General features: G+C 38.1%; 1 protein-coding gene and 1 non-coding gene across 2 annotated transcripts in view; one reads left to right on the forward strand and one right to left on the reverse strand.

Annotated features, from left to right (window-relative positions):
• FAM117B (family with sequence similarity 117 member B) overlaps window positions 1-26932 on the reverse strand; it is a 171174-nt gene that overhangs the window by 75052 nt on the left and 69190 nt on the right. Inside the window, exons 3-4 of the mRNA XM_004458869.5 lie at window positions 8023-8115; window positions 7015-7128 (exon numbers count right to left, since the gene is read on the reverse strand). Coding sequence (XP_004458926.2) covers window positions 7015-7128; window positions 8023-8115 — 207 coding nt within the window. The remainder of the gene's footprint in view (window positions 1-7014; window positions 7129-8022; window positions 8116-26932) is intronic.
• LOC111764265 (U6 spliceosomal RNA) lies at window positions 13791-13895 on the forward strand. Its single transcript, XR_002796918.1, has one exon. It is a non-coding gene; the product is annotated as a U6 spliceosomal RNA (small nuclear RNA).

Raw genomic sequence — 26932 nt, forward strand, 5'->3', positions numbered from 1 at the left:
ACTACATTTTATTTATCCATTAATCCATTAATGGACTTTCGGGTTGTCTCCATTATGGGCTATTATCAATAAGATGGCTATACACATTTCTGTACAAATTTCTATGTGGACGTGTTTTAAATTCTCTTGGGTACATACCTAGGGGAGAAATTGCTGGGCCACATGGCAACAGAATGATCAGCCTTTTGAGGAGGTGCCAAATTGTTTTCCAAAGTGGCTGGAACATTTTTCTTTCAACTGGCTGTGTATGAGGATTCCAATTTCTCTGCATGCTCACAAACACTTATCATGTCTTTCTTTCTTTTTTTTTTTTTAAAGATTTATTTATTTATTTAATTTCCCCCCCTCCCCTGGTTGTCTGTTCTTGGTGTCTATTTGCTGAAACTTCTGTTGTCGTCAGCTGCACGGGAAGTGTGGGCGGCGCCATTCCTGGGCCTGCTGCTCTTTCTTTTCATGCTGGGCGGCTTTCCTCACGGGCGCACTCCTTGCGCATGGGGCTCCCTCACGCGGGGGACACCCCTGCGTGGCATGGCACTCCTTGCGCGCATCAGCACTGCGCATGTCCAGCTCCACACGGGTCAAGGAGGCCCAGGGTTGAACCGCAGACTTCCCATATGGTAGACGGATGCCCTAACCACTGGGCCAAAGTCTGTTTCCCATCATGTCTTTCTTTTTTTAAAGATTTATTTTTATTTATTTCTCTCCCCTTCCCCCACCCCCAGTTGTCTGTTCTCTGTATCCATTTGCTGCGTGTTCTTTGTCCGCTTCTGTTGTCGTCAGCGGCACGGGAATCTGTGTTTCTTTTTTTTGTTGCATCATCTTGCTGCGTCAGCTCTCTGGGTGTGTGGGGCCATTCTTGGGCAGGCTGCACTTTCTTTCGCACTGGGTGGCTCTCCTTACAGGGTGCACTCCTTGCACATGGGGCTCCCCTACGCAGGGGCACCCCTGCGTGGCAGGGCACTCCTTGCGCGCATCAGCACTGCACATGGGCAAGCTCCACACGGGTCAAGGAGGCCTGGGGTTTGAACCGTGGACCTCCCATGTGGTAGACAGACGCCCTAACCACTGGGCCAAGTCTGCTACCCTATCATGTCTTTTTAATTATAGCCATCCTAGTAGCATTTTGATTTGCATTTCCCTATTTACTAATGACATCAAGCATTTTTTCATGTGCTTATTGGCTATGTGCGATCTTCTTTGGAGAACTGTCTATTCAGATTCTTTGCCCATTTTTAATTGCATTATTTGTTCCTTTTATTATTAAGTTGCAAGAGTTCTTTATATATATTCTACATGCAAGTCCCTTATCAGCTATATGATCTGGAAATATTTTTTCCACTATGGGTTGTCTTTTCATTTTGATGGCATCTTTTGCAGCATAAAATTTTCAATTTTGATTAAGACCAATTTATCTACTTTTTCTTAAGTTGCTTATGCTTTTCATGTCCTATCTAAGAAATCATTGTCTAATCTCAGGTCATGAAGATTTACACCTATGTTTCCTTCTAAGAATATTTATTTTAGCTCTTATATTTAAGTCTTGATCCACTGTGAATTACTTTTGTATATGGTATGAAATAGTTGGGGTTTTTTTTACTTTTTATTGTAGTAACAAACATACAACTCAACATTTCCCATTTGAATTGCCTTCAAATATACAATTCAGTGGTATTAGTTATATTCACAATATTGTGCTACCATCACCAACATCCATTACCACAACTTTTTCATCACTGCAAACAGAAACTCTATACCCATTAAGCCATAACTCCCCATGCCTATAACCTATATGGTATATATTTTTAAATCATATTTTAAAGGTATGAAAGTCAGCCTTATGTGCCACTGGGCTAGGCTATAGTATTCAATTATTCAATAAAATACTGATTGAGGTGGTGCTGTGAAGGTATTTCGTGGATATACTTAACATTTATAATGAGTTCACTCTAAGTAAAGGATATCATCCTTGATAATGTGGGTGGGCTTCACGCAATAGTTGAAAGGTCTTAAGAGCAAAACTGAGGTTTTCCTAAGTAAAAAGAAATAAACCCACAAGACTGCAGCATTTGCTTCAGTTTGCAGTCTGCTGGCCTACCCTATAAATTTCAAACTAGCCAGCCCTCACAATCATGTAAGTCAATTTCTTAAAATAAATTTCTTAATGCACACATACATACACACAAACACACACATACACATACATATACATACATATACATCTTACTTATAATGTTTCTCTGGAGAGCCCTGACAGATTCAAATTTTGGTAGAGAATGGTTCTAGAGGAAGAGAAACTTAAGGATGAGTTCTCTTTCTTTCGATTTGGTTCTTGGTTTTCTGGAATTGGTTCTCCAATCTGATTAAAGGCATTAATGACAATTTTCAGTGATAAAGCAGACATTGATAGTCCATGGTGTGATATGGCCACAAGCAAAATATTACCAGTGGATATTCCTAACCAAATAATTTAAAATTCCAGTGTTCTGGGTAACCATGTATTTGATGCCTTAAAACATCTTAATTAAGCTAACAAATAAATACACTGAGATTAACTGGTTGATCTTAACTGCACTGCAGAAAGTGGTGAAAGAAAAGGATAAGCTCAGAACTTCAAATTCCCAGCTCAAGCTCCATACCTAGAAGTTTCTTTTTCTGTCCTGAAAGAAACTCTTATCTCCTTTAGCTGAATTGTTGATATTTCTGGAAACCAAATCCAGGGTCTAACCTTGCAAGTGGACAAATTACAATGCAAATTGAATTCCCAACCTCACCAGGTCTCAAAGGTTAAGGTACACAGTGTGAACACACCAAAAACTGCATGATTTTTCTAATTTATACTGACAGAAATCTGGGAGATATGAGTGGGAAAGTATGTAAGGATATGGGATAGTGGTGGAAGGAACACAGGGTTAGATCTGGCCAAATTTATTGTTATGGTCCCACTAAGAAGATTCTGGTTTCAATGTTGAGGGGTAAGAAAGGACACAACAGTTTGGTTTGTTGGCTGAAACATGGACCAAAACGTGGTGTACACTAAATGAAGCTGAATAGCCAGAACTGCCTTGATATACTGTAGAGGAAGTCATCCAAAGTTTGAGGGATACAGGAATATTAAAATTATCATGTAAGACTTGCTCACATGCCCTGTGTCTAGAAAATAAGCCTTTCACCATGACTGTGAGAAATAAATTTGTGAAGGAAGCCCCACACATCCCTGAAGAGCTCTGTAGTTGATCTATTCTGTGAGTAAGAAATTCCACTGGGAATTCTGCCACTTAACTAAGATACTTAAATGTGATGGGGATAATTGGACCCTGGAGTGGCAGGGGCCAAATGGTAGCACTTAATCTCCAAAGACAAGGTGGACATGATTACTATATAATGGACAGCAGAGTCAAAGCAGGAATCAGAATAGTTCCATGGCACTGGCTAGTTGGTAACGACATCTCTCGCAGAGAAACAGATGGGCAGCCTACTAAATTCTTACTTGATCTGTATAAGCAAAAAAGGTCTAGGCTGAGTGAGAAGTTTAAACTGAATCACCAAAACAGAGAGATACAGCCCCTCAATTCTCAGACACGAGCCAGTTTACAGACCCAGAACTCTTTGAATGAAGGCAAGGCCGAGTCCTCCTAAGGAAGGACCCTACTACGCTGCAAAAAAAATTTACACAATTAACCTCCCTCTCAGTTTTCCTCAAAAGGACCTACAGCCTTTTATCAGGGGAAAAGGAAATAATGAGACTTCTCAGGGATTACTATGCAATCAGAGCCGCCCATCATGAACTAGGTGTGGTTTGGCCTACCAAGCCATAAAGCTGGGTAAGCACAGCAGCATTCAATCATCAAATGAAGTGGTATAAATGCAAGTGGGCTCAAGCAGGCCCTGAAAGCAAAAGTAAGTTACATAAGGAAGTGGCTCGAATGTTATCCCACCTTCTGCCATATTACCTTCTCTTTCCCAGCTCATACCTATGGTCTCATAGAGTTTCCTATGTTCAGCTGACTAAGGAAGAGAAAACCTGGCCCTGATTTACAGATCATTCTGCACAATGTGCAGGCACTACCTAAAAGTGGACAGCTGCAGGCCTACTGCTGCTTTGTGGAACACCCCCGAAGGGCAGTGATGAAGGGAAATCTTCTCAGTGGGCAGAACTCTGAGCAGTGTTCTGGGTTGCTCATTCTGCCTAGAAGGAGAAATGGCCAGAGATACAGAGATATGCATCTGTATCTATTCATGGGCTATGGCCAATGGTTTGGCTTGATGGCCAGAGACTTGAAAGAAACATGATTAGAAAACTGATGATAATGAGTTCTGGGAAAGACGTATGCGGATAAATCTCTCTGAATGGGCAAAAAATCATGAAGATATTTGTGCCACCAAGGGAAAGCTCAGTCGAGGAGGAATTTAATAAATAGATAGGGTGACCCATTCTCTGGAGAAACTAACTTCGTAATATACACACATCTGAATTTGCATCAATCTCTTACATTTTAAAAAGCAGCTCTTGGATGCCCCTAAGACAAGGTCCAAACTTCTTAATAATCAAGACATGGAAACCTTCAGATTTGGCTACTATTTATCTCTCCAGCCTAATTTCTTACTACACTCCTACCTTGGGCTGTAACTTCTTCCACCTATAGTTCTTCCCCTATGTTCTCCCTTCTACCTAGAAGACTAATTCCTACTTACCTTTCAGTTATACCCTTAGACACCACTTTCTCTGAAGAGCCTTTTTAGGTACTTCCTTTCCCAGACGAAAGGGAGCACTCAAAACTTGCCCTCTCAACAAACGCATTACACTGTATAATTGTTTACTTATATCTAGCCAATATAAGAGTTGGTGAGCTAAGTGCCAATAAAGCATTCACCACTGCATTCCCTAGTGAATACTACAATAATAGGCATATGGAAGACAAAGTCTCAAAAACACACATATCTCAACATGGTACTTTTCTCCACTAAAAAGTAACTCCAACTAAACAAACCCATATACCCATGACATAACAGATAATATTTCCATGCTTACAGATTGATAATTTCAATTGGATGGCATATGTGCCTGACTGGTGGTTGGATATTAACACTCAACAAAATAAGTAGTCAAGATGTCTGGCATGTCAAGTGTACAAAACTCCTCAAGCTATGTGAATTTATTTTCAAGCTAATATGTTTACGAGTCCTTACCTTCTCTGCAAAGGGATTTTCTAGAATTAAAACAACATGAATTGCAACCTCCAATTATCTTAATTAAGCAAATTCAAATTGGAAGGGGAAAAAAAATAAATTTAGGAAAATTTAACTACTTTTCAACTGCTAATTTTTACACAACATAATATAATCACTTCACAAACTTATAAACATCTAAATTCTATAACTTAATTCAATAAAATTCAATCTTAACCATTATTCTACTTGGAGTAAAAATATGGATTGGGTGGGGTGGGAGGAGAAGAAAGACCTAATCTCTTAGACATAAATATATATTATTTATGGTTGAAGAGGAAGAAGTGAAAGATTCACCAATTCTCCTGTGAAAACCATCTGGGTCTGCAGGCTTTTTGAGGGAGAAGAGGTATGGCTTGTTTTTGTTTTGGGTTTTTTTGGTGTTTTGTTTTGTTTGAGGTACTGGGGGCTTAACCTGGGACTTTGTATGTGGGAGGCTAGCAGGACCTTCTAAGTGGGAAGCTGGCACTCAAACATTGAGACACATGGGCTCCCCTGAGTTGGTTTTTTCATTTGGCTTTTTGTTTTATTTTGTTTTTAGGAGGCACTGGAACCAAATCCAGGACCTCCTATGTAGGAAACAAGTGCTCAAATGCTTCAGCCACATCCACTCCCTGGGTTTTAATTAATTTCCAATTTTGATAATTATTAGTCTATTCAAATTTTTCTTTCTTATTTTTCAATTTTACATTTTCTATTTCCTCAGAAATAAATCCAATAAGTTTAGGTTTTTAAATGTATTAGTGCATGCTTCTACTTTTATTAAAATACTTTGTATATGGAAAAAAGTACAAATTTATGAAATCGAATTTACTCATGTATCAATGATTTAGAATAAAATCAGTTTGAAAAAATAAATATACTTTCTCTTTAAAATAATTCACATATACTCACCAACCAACAGAAGCTATCATTCTATAAAAGAGGTTGGCCAAAAAGTGAAAAATGTATGCTTTGCAGGCTAGGTAGTATTTATTACAACCACTCAAATCTACTGTTGCAGCACAAAAGCAGCCACAGACAATACACAAACAAATGACAGTGGTTGCTTTCCAATAAAATTTACAAAAACAGGTGAAGGGCTAGAATAAGCCTGCAGGAGATAGCCTGCCAAATCCCTTAAGATACCTCGAAGTTACGGGCTTTCTAGTTTTACTCTACCTCCCCAGTCCTACTGCCTTACTCTTGAGACAGAAAATTGAATCTAGGCTAGCCCATTCTGAAAGCTTCACTCAAGGGACTTGAAAGAGTCAATCATGAGATGTACAATGAACTTGCTCTCTCCTTGCCAAAAGACTGCAGCCAATTTTAATTCAGTCAAAGGGAGATGCTCCATAAATGAGCCATCAAGAGCAGCTCACAGAGCTTATTAAAGAACCAAGGCAGCTAAAGGCTCTTCCTTACCAAAAGACCTAATGAGACAGGTATTACTATTAGCCCCAGAGGAAACTGACTCTAAGAAAGGGTAAGTTATGTGGCCAGAGTCTGGTTCTGTAACCAATACGTGTATCTCTATATTATTCTGCCTACAATATACAGAACTGATAAAGACAAAAAAAATGGTCAGCCAAAATAAATACGTAATTAGCTGTCTCTTAAAAGTCTTAGATCACTAAAAGAAAATATTTTTGCAACGTATTATTCTGTTTTCATATAAAGATTCTGATTCAGTATTTAGCCAGATTCAAGTATATTTTGGACATTTTGGTCCTAAACAGTTATCTATAAAATAATTCATCACCACACCATTACTCCCTTGTCTGTATTTCATGGTATCAATGCTCCTACCTGACACTGGTTAATAGCTGCATGGTTGCCATGGAACGGAGACTGTCTTTCTTTATCTCGATGATGCCGACTGCTGTGTTTACTTCTCTGCAACTGCTGGCGTAATTTTGCAATCTGAAAAGGGGAAAATAACAAGTGCACCAGAGTATTTTCTAACACATATAAAACCATATCCTTACTTAATAAAACTCAGCCTTAGTAATTCTTATCGTTTTTAAAAAATACAAAATCTGATTTAATATAAAAAGTCATATATAAAGGAGAAACAGAATTTTGTTTCAACATTGTTCTGAGCCTTCTCAGAGCTAAACAAATTAAGTATCCACACTTAGAATAAATTACCTTACTACTTTCATAAAGAATTTGAAACATTATTCTCTCATTGCACTTACAATAAATCAACTTTAATTTAGATTTGTACAAACACCTAACTTTCAACACCTCCAAATTATTAAATTCAAGTTCCAAGTTATTAAATTCAAGGGTGTATCTGCATTCACAGATATACCCTTTAACTAACAAATGCAATTTCACTGAGTAGTCTTTATCATTCTGACTGAATTTTTGTTTCATTTCTACACTACATGCTAAATGCAAATGTTATAATTACAGGCATGTAAAACGGTAATCACTTATAGCACAGAGCTAAAATCAACTTTGTCAGAGGGTTACTGAATTTCAGAAACACTACCATACATGGAAATATTAAATGTGAATTTGTTGTATCACTACAGTTTTATACATCTGATATTTATATTATATCAACTGGTATGAACTCTCCTTAAAAGAAAAAAAGGCCAAGAAAAACACATAATCAGGTAAGTAATGTGTACATTCTCCTATGCAAATCATTATCAAATTAACACAATTGCTTTTCTGTTCTCTCTCAAGTAAAAACAAAAACAAACAACTGAAACTGTACAAATCATCACTGCCCACAACTTTAAGGAACTAGCCAACCAACAGATCATATTTCCAAATACACTTCCCTGAAACCATTTTCCTGACCTCCTTAAGTTGATCTGTACTGCCCCAGGATGCTGAACGTTTGTGAGACCCTTTCTTCTTTTCAGAGTATTCTTCAGCCCATGCACTCTCCGTCTGTAAGAGAAAAAAAGAGAGGAAGAGTATTTTAATTGTAAATAGTTTATCATTTAACAATAACAAATACTGTATTTTACCATTATAAATTATATCCCCAATTCAAAAAAATTAGATTACAAAGTATTTAAAATACAGATTACCAGTATGCCTCCAAATACCAGTTACTTAATTACAATGAACACTTTAGCATATTTCCTTCATTTATTATTAATAAAAAATTAGTAGTATCTTCACATAATAGAAATCATACTGTAAGTTTAGCATTTATTGAACAAAGTATATAGACGCATACTTTGTTCAATAAATGATAACATAGTTTTACATAGATGCTAACATTCTGTGCTCTTATTATGTTTTAGGCACTATAATTTCATATGCACTAATTTAATACAGACAAAAGTTCTACAACTTTTGCACAGACAAGGAAACTGTGACAAGGAGAGGTCAGATATGTTGCCTAAGGGCTCTAAGCTAAAAGTGGAATGCAAGTTAAAAACTAGACTCGAGTTTATAATCTTACTATACTGTGTCTTGTCTTGCTTTAAGTATCTGCAGAAAATAGTCTCAAAAATGTTAACTCTTTAGGGGTTATTCCAGACCCAGACTTTAAAAATACTGTTCCAGAAAAGAAAATATAAATAGTTCTTGGCATATGAAAACATGTTCAACCTCATCCACAATGAGAGAAATCCAAGTTAAAACTTTACCAAGACTGGGAGATTTTATAACACATTTTCCAACATTGCTGGTGAGAGTGTAAATTAATACAATGAAGGGAATTCAGCAATCACCGTCAAAGTTACAAAAGCACATATACTCTGACATAACAATCCCTCTTCTAGTAATTTATCCTGCAGATGTGTACAAAATGGCATTTTTATATTATTTCCTGTAGCACTGTTTTTACAAGTAAAAGACTGGAACAATATAAACAGGGGATTGGCTAAATAAATGATGGTAAAGCTTTACAACATAATACTATGCAGCTACAAAAATAAATATAAGAAAATAACAGAGGACTGATATGAAATAATCTTCATGATTACTGTTTGTGAGAAACTCAAGGCTCACTACAGTGTGTAGAGCAACTACCTTTAGAACTGACAGAATATGCATATATATGAAGTATGTCTGTAAGGATATACATGATGACCAAAAAAAACTGATATACTTCGTTGATGGATGGGAGGAAGACTTCACTGTACACAATTTTGTACCTCTTGAATTTTATACCACATGGATAAATGTATAGCTTATTAAAAGCAATTGAAATTACAAAAAAAAACACACCAAAAAAACCACTATGGGCTGTTTGAGTATCTTTTGTGCTCTTAACCTACCAATTACTAATTATAAAATAGTTTAGTTTCAAAAGGGAAAGAGGAGGAAAGGTTTTACAAAATAAAGATACTATTATTCTAATTAGTCATTGCTCCAGGCTTGGATCTCCTCCTTATTGCTAAGAGGGCCCTCTTCTGACAATGGGTCTTAAAACACTAAATCAGAAAGAAGTGTTGTAATTAGGTCAATTCCTACCACCCCATTTCCTATTCCCCTCTAAATCCTACTCTCACATTAGGCCCACCAGTTAATATAGTAAGTCCTAGAAGTGGACCCTATTATGTTTAGAATTTATAAAATTAGGGTCCATAATACCTCAGTTGTCAAAACACGGGTCACAAAGACAAACCTATAAATAGCACCACAGGTATAAAATACAAAAAAATATAACTAATGATTCTAATACTAAAAAATTTAAAATCTTGACACACACATTCTTTTTAATATTCAGCACAATATCGTGGTTCAGATCACGTATGGTGGCATTAAAGACATGTTTAAGTCCCTGCTCAGTTACATCTTTGTCACCTACGACAAGTGACTTAGTCTAGATGAATTTAATTTCATCTGTGAAACAGGAATAATGTTACTATTTACTAAAACTTTAAGGTGAATTGATTAAAGGAGTTAAAGAAAGTGTTTAATTTTAAGCACAATGCCAAGAACAAAATAATCACTCAATAAATAATTATTTTTATCTTATTATCTTATCTTATATCATAATTTAAAAAAAGATAATATCTTATCTTATTATCATAATTTATTTTATCTCTATGACCAAGAAGATAGACAGAACAATAGTATTCTTTTATTTTTCAAAAATTGGTTGAGTCAGACTGTCATACATAGTTTGGATAGAAACGGAATGAGTTTTGTTTTATAAAAATATTTTTACCAAGTTTCGTAACAATAAAGTGGTCTCAGCACTCGACAATAACCAAATGTAAATGAAAACAGCATTTTGTAGAACATTATATTATACCGTAAATGGGGAGAGAATAAAGCCCAGTTCCTGAGTAGAAGTTTATAGGTCTTCTGGGAAACTTACAGACACATGCTAAGCAGTCATATCCCAGATCTTGCCGACCCTCCACCTTCTCTTCTCTTGTGCTGTTTTCATCACCACAATCTGGGGAGATATTAAGTCTAATAAAAAAAGCCTGACCAGACCCTATATCCAGAAACATGGAACAAGCAGCCCTAGATGCTTATCAGGACAGGAATTCTCAGTGGCAAGGCCTTCTCTCCCCAGGGTTGATAAATATCACAAACAGTATACATTCATCACTCGTCTACAATGCAAAGTAGGGCATGCAGAGCCTATCAACTATGGACCCCAACCAGAGCGGTTTTGGTCACTCGGGGAAATGAGCTATGATGGGATTTCTTCCCTGCTCTTTTGGACCCTTTTTTGCTGAATGTTTTCATTGTGCCCTAAATCTATATTCCCACTCCATCATGTAGCAACTCAATCCACAAGGCCACTAGGTCTCTGAGCGAGAGAGCTAAAACAAGGAGGGTAAAAGAAAGAACATTTTCTACATGTGTAAATGTCTATGGATGCTACTATTTTTACACCTTAAAGCCAAATACAAAACAAATATCGAACTCTATTTCATATAATACTGTTCATCATAGAAAAAACATGGGTTGTTTTTGTCAATGCAACTCTAAATTCAAGAATTGTCTTTTTAAAATTTTATACTTAACTCTTGTACTTTATTTAGGTATTTGACTCAAATCCTTCTCTCTGAGATTCTCAAATATGGTTTGGAAAAAAATTTGTTTATACCTCTCTCTATATATTAGGGGGAAAAACCTTTAAAGATAAGGGGGATCTCTCTCTATAGATAAAGTGATCTTCTGAATATATTAAGTGAAAAGCAAGGTTGTAAAAGAATGTAGAGGATATGCTATCTTATGTTTAATAATATATATATTTTTTTAAGATTTATTTTTATTTATTTCTCTTCCTTCCCTCCCCCCCCGCCCCTCCCCCCCCACCCCCGCAGTTGTCTGCTCTCATGTCCATCCGGTGTGTGTTCTTCTTGTCTGCTTGTATTCGCGGAAGAACCGTGTGTGCTGCACCACTCGTGGGTGGCTTTGCTTTTTTCACGTGAAGTAGCTCACCTTGTGGGGCGCACCCCTTGTACATGGGGCTCCCCTACATAGGGGACACCTCTGCGTAGCAGGGCACTCCTTGTGTGCGGCACCATTGCAGGTGGGCCAGATTACCACATGGGTCAGGAGGCCCTGGGTTTGAACTCCGGACTTCCTATACGATGGGCAGATGTTCTATCAATTGAGCCACGTCTGCTTCCCTGTATATTTTTAAAATCACCATTTTGCAAGGTCCAGGGAAATAACTAATTTAGGCAAGGATCATCAATGAATGCTAAAACCAATGGGTAGAAGTTTCTTGAGGAATAGGATATTTACAGTTTCAAATACTTCCCTGCAGATTATTTATTAGTTATAAAGGAATAAGGCAGATACTACCTTATCCAAGTGATCAAACGTAACATCACTGACCTCATGTGTCTCCCAATGTGAGACAAAGAGAGGAACACAGTATCACAAATAGCATTACTGCCAAAATATACTAACTTGAATCTAATTGTAAAGAAGCAGATAAACCCAAATTGAGGAAGTTCAACAAAAACACTAGCCTGTGTACTCTTCTAAAATATCAATATCAGGGAGACAAATGTTGAGGAACTGTTCCAGCTAAAAGGATGCTAAAGAGACACGATATCTAAATGCAATGTATGCTCCTTTAACTAGACCTGGATTACAGGGGAAATTGCAAAGAACATTATGGGGCAAGTGAAAAAAAAAATCTGAATATGTAACATTGCTGGAGATTGAATCATGTCCCTCACAAAAGCCATGTTCAGGTCCTGAGGGTGTAAACCCATCTGTAAATTGGACCTTTGAAAATGTCATTAGTTAAGGAGTGCCCAAACTGAATGACAGCAGGCCTTAATCACATATGGCCCAAATCTTTATAGGTAAAGAAAAATGGACACAGGAAAAGAAGCCAGAGGGAGCAGTCAACAGAACCCAGAAGAAAAAGGAGAAGATGGTGCCATGTGCATTGTCATGTGACAGTAAAGCCCAAGGACCAAGGATTGCCAACAGCCAGTCCCAGACTTCAGGGAAAAAGCATCGTCTTACGAAACCTCAGTTTTGGACTTCTCCTAGTCTCAAATCTGTGAACCAATAAATTCCTGTGATTAAGCCAATCCATTGTATTTCAACCATATATGAAATAATAGTATTGTATCAATGTTAAATCTCCCGAATTTGGTAATTATATTGGTAATAATTTCTAAAAATTCTTGTTTATAAACATGCTGAAGTATTTAGGGAAGAGTCCAGATGTCTGCAAATTACTCTCTAATAATTAGCAAATAATAACTAGCAATAACAATAATGTAATTTTTTTTTTAAGATTTATTTTTTATTTCTCTCCCCATTCCCCCTCCCCACCAGTTGTCTGCTCTCTGTGTCTATTTGCTGTGTGTTCTTCTGTGACCGCTTCTATCCTTATCAGTGGCACCGGGAATCTGTGTTTCTTTTTGTTGCGTCATCTTGTGTCAGTTCTCCGTGCGTGTGGTGCCATTCTTGGACAGACTGCACTTTCTTTGCACAGGGCGGCTCTCCTTACGGGGCACACTCCTTGTGCGTGGGGTTCCCCCACGTGGAAGACTTCTTTAAGAGGCAGTGCCTTGATTTTAGGACACACTTAGTTATTAATAAAAAGTAAACCTGAGTTTTAAGTATGTTTCACTTTTGTTAGGTCTTGTATACAGGAAAGCTATTAAGCATCCATTAATGTGTTAAGCACTGGGCTATGGACTGAAGTTAGAGAAGAAACACAATTCTTATTCTTAAAGAACCTTTTCTAGGGGGAGAAAAAAACAGCCAGTTATGATACCATGGAATAATGGTGGTCATATAAAAAGGCTCCCACTCAGAACTGGAAAAACAGGGAAAGTAAGAAATGAAAGTATTCTGGAATGGTGGAGAGGCCACTATTGAGTGACAGAGTACAGGTTATCTAGGCATATGGTGGGAATAGCATTCCAAACAAAGCAGAGTAGATGGGAAGAATGAGTGTTGAGTACTCAGGGCACAGCGAGCAGTTCATTACTAAATAAATAATACACACACACACACACACACACACATATATATATTCAAAATCATTTTTAATGGGAAAAAACATCAATTATACAATCAAGAAATATTATTTGTTTCAAAGAATTCCATGATGAACCCTACATTCGCTATACTACAGCCCAGTCTGTTCAAAAAAACAATATATAGTGCTTGCTTCAGCACATATACTAAAACTGGAATGAAACAGACAAGATTAGTATGGCCCCCTGTGCAAGGATGACACTAAAATTTGTGAAGCATTCCATATTTACTATACGAAATATAAGCTATGGACCATAGTTAACAGTAATATTTTGATGATATAATCTTTCATAATCTTGTAACAAACATTCCATAACAACACAAGGTGTCAGCGGAGGGGAGATATATGGGAATTCTGCACATTACACATGATTGTTTCATAAGTTCACAACTTCTCTAATTAAGAAGTACAGTCATTGGGCTAGAGAAATCTGATCTAATGTGAAAAAAGAAAGTGAACACTAGTCACAGGCTGAGGTCGGAGAATAAGTAAAAGTTTTCAGGATTACTGCACCAGTCTATTTCTTACATCTAGCTCCCAAAACATTATGGCCACTCTCCAACAGATGACTAAAGGATGCTTCCTTGGAGAAAATACTGACACATTGGGATTTATGCAATGAAAATGTCAGACATCACCTGATCACTTTAGCATCAGGAACATACAGTCACATCATTCCCCCAAGTGGGCAAAGACTTGAATTTGTGAAGACACATTATGAAGTAACAGAATCACAGAATTGGTTGGTATTCCTCAGGTGTAATTACGAAAAACCTAAGTAGTTTCCGATTTTTGTAACACAAACTGCTACATTAATGGTAAAGTAGTTACATCTCCAACAAGAACAAAAGGATTTCAGTCAGATGAAAGATTTCAGTCAGTTCATGCCACATCAAACTAATGAGGCATCCCTTCCTTTTTCTACTTCTCAATACCAACAGCTGATGAGAAACAACAGGCAATTAAGAATAACTTACAGAGGTACAATCTAACTAGAATAAGTCTAAGCCTAAGAACCTGTTGCTGCGGCTTTGGAATCCAGAAACACGTTCTGTGTAACCCAACAAACCACATGCCAGTGGGTGCCTAATGAGGAACAACTAGGATCCTAGGTGCCTAATGACGGACAACCAGAAAGTAAGAAGTGAGAATACCAGCTAAATGCACCCTGACTGAATGAAGAAACTCTGGTCTGAAACTTTGCTTCTACCCAGAACCAGGACAATACCACAGTTGCCATTTCAGATGATTTTCAAATTTTTAGTTACAAAATGAAATAAAATTGTTGAAGATACTTAACACACCTAAATTAAGTTATATCCTTTAAATGAATATTTAAGATTAGTTATCTGTTAGCATGGGATAACTTTAAACACGGTAATAAAACATTTATTTGATCTTAAATTACTCAATTCTTATCATGAACAAAAAAATTATAAGTAATGACAAATGGCCCCACCCAATCAAGATGGTCGAGTAAAACAAACCAGGGCTCTGTGACCCCATAAAAGCTTTGAACAATCAGCAAGAACTGGCAGAAACTATTTTCTCAATGCTCTAGAAAACAAAGGATTGCAGTAACAGAGGGATTGCAAAATCAAGAAAAACACATCTTAAAAATGGTAGGGGCACCAGGTGTGCCTCTGCGGTTTGAGCACCTGCTTCCCAGGTAACAGGTTCAATCCCCAGTACATCCTAAAATAAATGGTAGGATCTCCTGGCACCCTTGCTGACCCCTCTCCCATCCCCTTACTGGCTCAGTATGGAGACCACCCGACCCCCAGTGTAGGTCTCTGATCCTGCTTTCAGAGGGAGAAGAGAAACCCAAGTGCACATACTTAGGAGGATGTATAGCTGGGAAATCTGTCTGGTGGTGGCCTGAAGAACTGAACCTCGAGGCTCACATCCCAGAATTTGCCCTGCATGTGGAAGGCAGCTAGCTCACAGAGCTCTACTGGAGAATCCTGGGAGAGAGCAATCAAGCCACGGCTGCCTGGAGCAAGGGACCTGTAGCTATGCGAGATACAATACAGTGTCTGAGACCATGAGGAAAGGTTATTTCACAGGGAAGAGGGGGCATCTGTATGGATACAAAAGAGAATGCCTAGGGCTATGTATACGTGCCCAAGAAAAGACACATGCACAAAAAGAAGCAGGTAGAGATACGCTTTTGCCTAGAGCTAGTCTCCAAATTCATTCAGCCCTGATGGAAAGCACTGAAACAAGCCAATCTGCAAAACTTGAAGGGTGTTCTCTCTTTTTCCTTTATTTAATTAATTTTTTGTTACCTCCTGGCTTAAGGAGCTCTCTGTCATAACACCAGATGGATACAAGCTTCAGGAACAGACGGCCCAGAGTCTAAATTACAGGAATAGCACTTAAAATTCTAAAATATCCAGGTTTCAACAAAGATTACAAAGCCTACAAAGAAACAGGGAACAATGGCTGATGCAAATGAGAATATTAAAGCATTAGACATCATCAGTGAGGAGCATCAGAACTGTGATATAGCAGACAAAAAAAAATGTTAAATGGTCCTAAATATGATCAAAAAGTTCATGGAAAACGAACAAAGAACTAAAGGACATTAGGAAAATAAGAGAGGAACACAAAGAGAATTTCAATTAAGAGACGGAAATTTTAAAAATTATGCAAACAGAGCTGAAGACCACTGTAGTAGAAATTAAAAATTTCCTAAAGGAGTTCAACTGCAGACTGGAGTTGGCAGATAAATCAGTGAACGTGAAGATAAGCCCACAGAAATCACTCAACCTGAGAAGCAGGAAGAAAAAAGAATGAAGAAAAGTGAATAGACTCTGAGGAGCCTGTGGAATCCCATCAAGCATACCAATGTATGCACTGTATGAGTCCCAGACGAAAAAGAGAGAAAAGGCCAGTGAGAATATTCAAATTTAGAAATAATGGCGGAAAACTTCCCTAATTTAATGGAAGACACTAAATACACATCTAAAATACCAAACTCCAAACAAGATAAACCCAAATAGGCCCACACCACACCTTGTGATAAACTGTCAAATGCTAAAGGTAAGGAAAGAATTCTGAAAGTTGCAAGAGAAAAGCAACATGTCACATAAAAGGGAGGCTTGGTGGGATTAAGTGCCAATCTCTCATCAAAAACCATGGAGGCAAGAAGGCAGTAGGACAATATATTAAAGTATTAAAAGGAAAAAACTGTTGACAAGAATTCTATAAAGCTGTCCTTCAAAAATGAGGGAGATATTAAGACAATTCCAAATAAACAAAAGCTGAGAGAATGTGTCACCACTATACCGCCCTAAAAGAAATTCTAAAAGGAAGATTTGCAGGTTGAAAGGAAAGTGCACTAGACAACTGACAACATGAAGAAATAAAGATATATGGCAGAGATAACAACATGGATAAAAATAAATACCAGTACTATTGTAATTTTGGCCTGTAACTTCCTTTCTACTTCCTATAGGATCTAACTGTCAAGTGCATAAAAAGTAATGATAAATCAATGGTTTAGGCTCATAATGTATAAATATGTAATCTGTGACAAGAACTACATAAAGGTAGGGGGAGAGAAGGGTATAGGAACATAGCTTGTATATGTTATTGAAAGTAAGCTAGTATCAAATCAAACAATAGTTATAGATTAAAGATGTTAAATTTAAGTCCCATAGTAACCACAAAGAAAATATCAAAGAATGTGCAAACACAGACAGAAATTAGAGTTTACCTGGGGGGGTGTGGACAGAGACAATGTGAGTAAACACATAATGGGTGTAGGGTTTCTGTTTGGGGTGAAGGGAAACATTTATCAATGGATAGTGGTATGGGTATTGTGAATGTGGTTAATCCCACTACTAAATGGCACGCTGGGAAATGAATGTGGCCCAACCAACTGTCTACCATATAGGAGGTCCAGGGTTCAATGCTTAGGGCCTCCTGGTGAGGGAAAGCTGGCCCACGTGGAGTACTGGCCCATGCTGGAATGTCACCCTGCACAGAGGTGCCAGCCGACACAGAGAGCTGGCACAGCAAGATGATGCAACAAGAGACACAGAGGAGAGAAAATAAGACATAGCAGAATAGGGAGTTGAGGTGGAGCAAGACAGTAATCACTTCTCTCCCACTCTGGAAGTTCTCAGGATCAGTTCCCAGAGCCTCCTAATGAGAATACAAGTAGACACAGAAGAACACACTGCAAATGGACAGAGAGAGCAGACAACGGGGGGAATAAGAGAGGGATAAACAAATAAAATAAATCTCAAAAAAAAATAAAAAAGGCATGCTTAGAAGAGGTTGGTATGGGAAGGCTGATGATGTATATGTTTCCAAAAATTAAAAAAAAGTAAAGAAAAAACTAAAGAGATAATGACAATTAAATTCAATGCATGATACTGATGGGACCTAAGAATGGAGGAGTAAAGGCTCAAGGGACATTATTGAGACATAGAAGAAGAAACACATGCGGCTCAACCAACTGGTCTCCTGTCTACCATACAGGAGGGTCCAGGGTTTGATGCTCAGGGTCTCCTAGTGAGGACAAGCTGCTGGCCCACGTAGTGAGCTGGCCCATGCATAGTGCCAGTCCACTCAGGAATGCCACCCCGCACAGGAGTGCTGCCCTGCATGGGAATGCCGCAGCAGGAGTGCCGGCCTACATGGAGAACTGGCACAGCAAGATGATGCAACAAGAGACAAAGAGGAGAGAAAATAAGAAGACGTAGCAGAACAGGGAATTGAGGTGGTGGAAGAGAGTAATTGCCTCTCTCCCATTCCGAAACATCCCAGAATTGGTTCCTGGAGCCGCCTAGAGAGAATACAAGCAGACACAGAAGAATACTCAGCGAATGGACACAGAGAGCAGATAACCTGGAGGGGATGGGGGGAGTGGAGAAATAAATTTAGAAAATAAAATCTTAAAAAAAAAAAAAAGGAATATAGAATGTAAGCTTGTATCAATGTTAAATTTCTTGAACTTGTTAACTGCAGCTAAGTTGATTATATAAGTGATACCCTTGTTCATAGGAAATGTACATTGAAGTATTATGTGATAAAGAATTATAATGTGTTCAGTAGATATATACTTGAAGGAAGGCGAGAGGAAGGGATGGAAGGAGGGAAGGCAAAGGTGGCAAAATGTTAAAATTGGTAGATATGGGTATCTGAGGAGGTGGAAATATATTGGAGTTCTCTGTATGAGGTTTATATTATTTTTGCAACTGTCCTGTAAGTTTTAAGTTAGTCCAAAATCGAAAGTTAAAGTAAGAAATAAAAACAAAGGGCATGTTCATGAAACTGCCTTCATTCCAGCTGCTTTTCAAAGAGTTAACACAGTAAACAAAAGATCACACTAGAAAAATGTTTTCTATCTTTTAATCATTATACTAAGAATTCTAGAATCATCTATACCATCAATGACTTCATTTTTGCCCTTATTCTTCAAAAGGCATTGCAAATAACCAAGTTTGGTTTAGAGAGAGGCCACATTTAAGCAACAAAGTGGCTCTCAAGAGGTAACTCCTAGGCACTCCATACGACTAGGCTAAGTTTCAATTTCAAAAGTAAAGGTTCAAAAGCACAGTCATCAATATCAAGCATCCATCAATGGTCCATTCTCCTTCATTACTCACTGCCCCTGTGCTCGGAGGATTCTTACTGTCCCATTAGAGAATGTGGCAGAGCTCCCAGTATGGGAATTTGATATTCTTTCAGTTACTGTGTGAATCTCCACTCACCATGACAATGCCCCATGAACACTTGAACACATTCATATGCCTTACAGGTACGCCCCAGGTGAACCTCCTCCCATGCATCCCCCATCACTGACACTCTGCACCAATGATCCTTCCCGGCCCACTGTTGTAACCTGTGATCCAAAATTTCTTAAAAATAAAGCCAACAAAATAACCAAATACAATTTATTAAAAAATGAAATAATGATCATTTTAAAAATATTTTTTTAAAATTTGGAATAAAAAATAATAAAAGAATACAAATTTTTTTTTAACCTAAATTTTTTTTACTTTATGTCTTTCTCCCCTCAGTTTTGCAAGAATTTGCCTCATGCATTTTAGGGCACGAAGAGTAGGTGCATGGATATTTATGATTGTTATTTCTTCCTGGTAGACTGCCCCTTTTATTAATATATTAGGGCCTCAACATCTCTTATAACCTTTTTACATTTATACCAGGGGTTCTTAACAAGGGGTCCATGGACACTTTGGGGTTTCAGGGGGTCTGTGAGATTTAAATGAAAAAAAAATCAACTTCTTTTATTTTCTCTGACCTCTAATTGAAATCTAGCATTTCCTTCCCTTATGAATGTACGCCATAAATTATAGTAGTAATCATTTCATATCACGTTGCAGTTGCTGCTTATCTCGAAAAATCACTTACACTCATCCATACTTGGAAATTACAGTAGTTCTTAGATCCCAACGCTGGTTGAGTGTCATAAAACTATCTGCCGCTACATTCTGAGAAGGGGTCCAGGGTTTTACCTGACTGGCAAAGAGGTCTGTGGAACCAAAAAGGTTAAAAATCCCTGATTTAGTTATTTAGATATTTGTTTTATCCAATATTAGTATAGCTAGCCCTGCCCTTTTTCAGTTACTGTTTGTGTGAAATATCTTTTTCCAACCTTTCGCTTTCAGCCTCTTTGTGTCCATGGGTCTAAGATGAATCTCTTGTAGATATATATATGGGTGGCTCATACTTTTCTATCCATTTTGTCAGCCTATATTTTCATTAGGGAGTTTAATTCATTAGCATTCAATGTTATGACTGTATAGGCATTACTTACTTCAACTATTTTATCCTTTAGCTTTCATGTCATATCTTATTTTTGTCTGTCTTTTTACCCTTTCTGATAATCTGTGCTTCTGCATTCTCCTCCAAGCCTCTCTTCTGTCTTTTCAAGTGGCAGAATGCTGTTGTGGATTTCTTTTAAAGCTGGTCTGTAAGAAACTCTCAAATCAACATCAATCTCAATGAGGAAAGGCTGAAAGCCTTCCAAGATCAGGAAAAGTGGTCAAGAATGCCCACCGTCACCACTGTTATTCAACATTTGTTAGAAGTTCTATCTAGAGGAATTAGAAAAAGAAATAAAAGATATCCAAATTAGAAAAAATATAAAACTCTCACTATTTGCAGATGACATGATTCAATATTTAGAAAACTCTGAAATATCTACAACAAAGCTCCTAGAGCTAATAAACAAGTTCAGCGAAGTGGCATGACAGAAGATCAACATGCAGAAAATAAGTAGTGTTTCTATACACTAGTAATGAACAATCTGAAGAGGAAATCAAGGAAAAAATTCCATTTCCAAAAGCAACAAAAAGAATCAACTATCTAGGAATTAGTTTATCTAGGTATGTAAAAGAAAACTACAAGACAGTGTTAAAGAAATTGAAGATGATCTAAACAAGGGAAGGACATTCCATGTTCATGGACTGGAACTGAACACTGTTAAAATGTCAGTTCTATGCAAACTGATTTACAGACTGAATGTCATCCCAAACAAAATTCTTTAAGAAAAAGTCAATTACCAAATTTATTTGGAGGGAAAGAGGCCTAAAATAGTTAAAAACACCCTTAAAAGAAGGGTAAAGGTGGAAGATTCATGCTTCCTGACCTTAAACCATATTACAAAGTGATAGTGGTCAAAACAGCATGTATTGGCATAAAGACAGACACATTATTCAGTGGAATAGAATTCAGAGCCCAGAAATAAAGTCTCACCTTTAAGGTTAACTGATCTTTGACAAGCCTACCAAGTCTACTTCACTGGGACAGAACAGTCTATTCAACAAATAGTGCTACAAGAACTGGATATCCATAACCAAAAGAATGAAAGAGGTCCCCTATATCTCACTTCCTTAAAGGATTCAACTCAAAACGGATCAAAGACCTAAACATAAAAGTCAGGACCGTGAAACTCCTAGAAGATAATGTTAGAAAGAATTGTTGAGATTTGGTGGTATAAGGTGGATTTTTAAACCTCAAACCTAACACAAGAACAATGAAAGAAAAAATAGATAAATGGGACTTCCTCAAAATTAAACCTTTTACCTTTAAAGACTTTGTTAAGAGGGTGAAAAGGCAACCTGCTCAATGGGAGAAAATATTTGGAAATCACATATCTGATAATAGTTGAAAATCCAGGATATATAAAGAGATCCTAAAACAAAAGAAAAGAAAAAAGAAATCCTACAACTTAATGATAAATGACAAAGGATCCAATTAAAAGATGGGTAAAAAACCTGAACACACATTTCTCCAAAGAAGAAATACAAATGATGGGAAAAAACATATGAATCAATGTTCAACATCACTAGCTATTAGGGAAATACTGAGGGGAGGGGCAAGATGGTGGCAGAGTAGGGAGCTCTATAAGACAGCTCACCCTACAGTGCAATTACTAATCAGCCAGAGCTATCTAAATTACCTGTTTAGGGACCCCAAGAGACTAGTAGAGCATCTGCAACATCCCTGGAAGAACGAAAGGAAGTGACCATCCATCTACAGGGAAGATTCATGAGTCGAGGATCCCATGCTGCAGAGGCTGGTGCCCATCCACCACTAGAAGCACCTGACACCACAGAAGCTGTTAATATTTCCTGGCTCAAGGTGGAAGCTCCATTGGATCCTAAAAATGGGGGACGAAGAGACGGTTGGGTACCAACTTTAGCTGCTGATTAGTAAATTCAGCTGGCTGAAGTCCAATCCTAAGAACAGTTAAGGTCCGAACCAGTCCAAGTCAGGAAGAGGCTAGGAGCCTCATTTTCATTCCACCCAGACTTAATGAAGACTGAAAATCACAGTGATGATAGGAACTGGCCTCTTTCTACCCAAGATGGGTTACTGCCCTAGCCTCGGCTCCAGTGCTGCCTCCAGCACGGAGGAAGTTGAGGGGACTTGCTCTAGCCTCTCCAGGCACCTGTACTTGCTTTCAGTCCACAAACACTAGATTGTTGGGCACCCATGTGGCCACAACCCCATCCCCCAGAGGATGGTGGGGGTGCGGTATTTCCTCAGCCTCTCTGGGCAACTGCAGTAGCTTTCATCCTGCACAAACTAGATTAGTAGGCATACCAGTGGCTTCATCCCTGCCAGTGACAGAGAAGGAGGAGGAACAGTCCTCCCTCAGCCTCTCCAGACAACTTCATCTGCTTTGGCCCAAACAGGTTACATCGTTGGACATATCTGTGGCTATATCCATGCCACTGACAGGGCAGGAAGTGACACAGTGCCCCTCACCCTTTCCAGGCAACTGTAGTCACTTTTGGCTTACATGAACTAGATTGTTGGACATACTTGTAGCTACATCCTTGCCCCGACAGGGAGGAAGAGGGATAGGGCTCCCTTAGTCTTCCTGGGCAACTGCAATCACTTCCTACCTGAACAGAAAAGACTGCTGTGCACACCTGTGGCTCCATACCCAACCTTGGCAAAGAAGGAGGGGAGCCTGTGCTTCATCAGTCTATCTGGGCAATTTCAGTCAGTTTTGGCCCACATGGCTCAGTCTACACCTGTGGCTCCATCCTACCATGGACTGGGAAGGGTCATGTACATCATCAGTCGCTCCGGCAACTACAGACAGTCTTGGCCTTCATGGCTTAGATTACTGCACACAGCTGTGGTTTCATCCTACCCATGGCAGGGGAAAAATTGGGAGAAGCTTCACTGGTACTGTAGCAATGCAGGCAGCTGCAATCTCAATGCCTTTCAGTACCAACTGCATTCTGGCTCCTACTCCACAATCAGCAGGAGAGAAAGGCCAAGAAATATAAAAAGAGCTGAAAAACTTCAGCTTAGCTAAACATGGGCCACTATAAAGTTTGAAATTAAGTTGAATCAAGTATCTAAGAGCTGCAGCACAAAACACCTCAAATAGGAAACCCTAAAGAGAGAAAGAGCTCATAAAAAATTCAAGTAAATAAGATGCTGAGACAGCAACAAATAATTATAATACACATTAAAAAACAGGAAGATATGGCTTAATCAAAGGACAAACTAAGCCTCCAGATGACATAAGGGAGTTGAGACAACTAATCATAGATGTTCAAACAAATCTCCTTAATAAACTTAATGAGATGGCTAAAGAGATTAAGGATATTAAGAAGACAGTGGGTGAGCACAAAGAAGAATTTAAAAGCATACATTGAGGGAGCAGATGTGACTCAAGTGGTTGAGCACCTGCTTCTCACATGGGTAGTCCTGGGTTCAGTCCCAGGGTTCCTCCTATAAACCCAAAAAAAAAAAAAAAAAACCCAAACAAGCAAAACAAATAAAAGAACAAATTCAGGAGAACCTATGTGACATAGTGGTTGAGCACAAGTTTCCCATATACAAGGTCCCAGACTCACAACCCAGCCCCGGTACCATTAAAAAATAAAAATAAATATAAAAATAAAAAAATTTTTTTAAAGCATACATTGAAAAATAGCAGATCTTATGGGAATGAAAGGCACAATAAATGAAACCAAAAATAAACTGGAGGCAAATAAAAGCAGATTTGAAGAGGGAGAAGAAAGGATCAATGAGCTTGAAGACATGGCCTCTGAAAGCAAACATATGAAAAAACAGATAAGAAAAAGTATGGAAAAATTGAACAGAGCCCCAGGTAACTAAATGATAGCAAGACGTATGTGTCATGGGTGTCCCAGAAGGAGTATAGAAAGAAAAAAGGGCAGAAGGAACATTTGAGGCAATAATGGTAAAAAAATTTCCCAACCCATTGAAAGACATCGATATCTGTGTCCAAGAAGCACAATGTACTCCCATCTGAATAAATCTGAAGAGACCTTCTCCAAGACACATACTAATCAGAATGTCAAGTGCCAAGGAGAAAAAGAGAATCCTGAGGAGCAAGAGAAAAAAGATTCATTACAAAAAGGGATGCCCAAAAAGATTAAATGCTGATTTCTCACAAGAAACCATAGAGGCAAGAAGGCATTGGTATGATATATTTAAGATAGTCAAAGAGAAAAATTGCCAGCCAAGAATTTTATGTCCTGCAAGACTTTCTTTCAAAAATGAGAGTAAGTTTAGAATATCCACAGATAAAAAGAAAGTGAGACAGTTCTTAACAAAGAGACAGGCTTTGCAGGAAATACTAAACAGAGTGCTACCAACTGAAAAGACAGGAGACAGGCTTGGAAGAGAGTCTAGGAATGAAGATTATCATCAGTAAAAGTAACTAAAACTCTCAAGAGTGGTGAAAACAAGATATGACAGCTAACACCCAAAGGTCAAAATGGGTGAATTAAGAATTGACTTTAAAATAAAAGCTTTAAATGACAATGGATTAAACTCCTCAAATGACAAACACTGGCAGAATGATTAAGAAAACAGAAGCCATCTCTATGCTGTCTACAACTGACTCACCTTAGACCCACAGATACCAACAGACTGAAAGTGAAAGGCTGGAAAAATACGTTCCATGCATGCAGTACCCAAAAATCAGCTGGAGAAGCTATACTTATATCAGATTAAATGGACTTTAAAAGAAAAGTTGTTATTAGAGGGAAGGAAGGACATTATATATTAATAAAATGGGCAATTACCTGGAGGAAATAACAGGCATAAATGTATATATACTGTAGTAGTTTAATATTATTGATATATTCCAAAAAGAAATATTGGATTATGCTTGTAATATGATCTGTACCTGGGCATGACTGAGTTATGATTAGGGCATGGCAAAGAACAGAGTTGAGGAGTTTCTGATGTTGGAGTCTGATGCTGAAGTCTTAAGCTGGAGTCCTGGGGAAAGAAACAGGAGCCATTCGCCTGACAGTCTACAGCTGATCTTGTGGAGGAAACAGAGGAGCTGAGCCCAGAGGAACCATCTTGCTCTAACATGTGGACTTTGGTGAGGGAAGTAACTTATACTTCCTGGCCTGGTAACTGTAAGTTCCTACCCCAAATAAACACCCTTTATAAAAACCAACCAATTACTGGTATTTTGCATCAGCACACCTTTGGCTGACTAATACATGTACTTAACCAGGATGCCAATAATTACATGAGTCAAACACTGGCAAAACTGAAGGGAGAAAATGATTTCTCTACAATAATAGTTGGAAACTTCAATACACCACTCTTCATCATTTCACAGAACACATGGGAAAAGGACCAATAAAGAAAGAGAGAGCTTGAATAATATAAATGAACTAAGCCTATAGACATACACAGAACATTACAACCCAAAATATCAAGATATACATTCTTCTCAAGTGCTCACAGATCTTACACCAGGATAAACCAAATTTTGAGTCAGAAAGAGTATTTTAATAAATTTAAAAGTATTGAAATTATACAAAACCTTTCCTCTGTTCATAATATTAATAGAATAAAACTAGAAATCAACAACAGGCAGAAAAAGGGAAAATTCACACATATATGGGGCTTAAACAACACACTGAAATAATCAGTGGGTCAAAGAAGAAATTGCAAGAGAAACAGTAACTATCTTGAGATGAATGAAAATGAGAACACAACATATCAAAACCTATGGGATACCACAAAGGCAATGCTTAGAGGAAAATTTATAGCCATCGATACTTACATTAAACTAGAAAAAAGAGCTAAAATCAATGACCTAACTATAATGCTGAAGGAACTAGAAAAAGAACAGCAAACTATTCCCAAAGTAGGCAGAGGAATGAAATAACAAAGATTAGAGAAGAAATAAATGAAATTGAGAACAGCAAAAAAATAGAACAAAACTAAAAGTTGGTTCTTCAAAAAGATCAACAAAATTGACAAACCTTTAGCTAAAATGACAAAGAAAAAGAGAAAAATGTAAACAAAATCAGAAATGGAAATGGTGACATTACTATTTACTCCACAGAAACAAAAAGATCATAAGAGAATATTATGGAGAAGCAGATTTGGCTCAATGGATAAAGTGTCCGCCTACCACATGGGAGGTCCAGAGCTCAAACCCAGAGCCTCCTGACCCATGTGATGAGCTGGCCCACGCGCAGTGCTAATGTGCACAAGGAGTGCTGTGCCATGCTGGGGTATCCCCCGCATAGGGGAGCCCCCTGCGCAAGGAGTGCGCCCTGTAAGGAGAGCCACCCAGTGCAAAAGAAAGTCCAGTCTGCCCAGGAGCGGCGCCGTACACACAGAGAGCTGATGCAGCAAGGTGACGCAACAAAAAGAGACACAGATTCCTGGTGCCACTGACAAGAATGCAAGTGGACACAGAAGAACACACAGTGAATGGACACAGAGAGCAGACTATGGGGGAGGAGGGCAGGAAAG

This window comes from Dasypus novemcinctus, chromosome 7, assembly GCF_030445035.2.
Source record: "Dasypus novemcinctus isolate mDasNov1 chromosome 7, mDasNov1.1.hap2, whole genome shotgun sequence".
Taxonomy (NCBI): domain Eukaryota; kingdom Metazoa; phylum Chordata; class Mammalia; order Cingulata; family Dasypodidae; genus Dasypus; species Dasypus novemcinctus.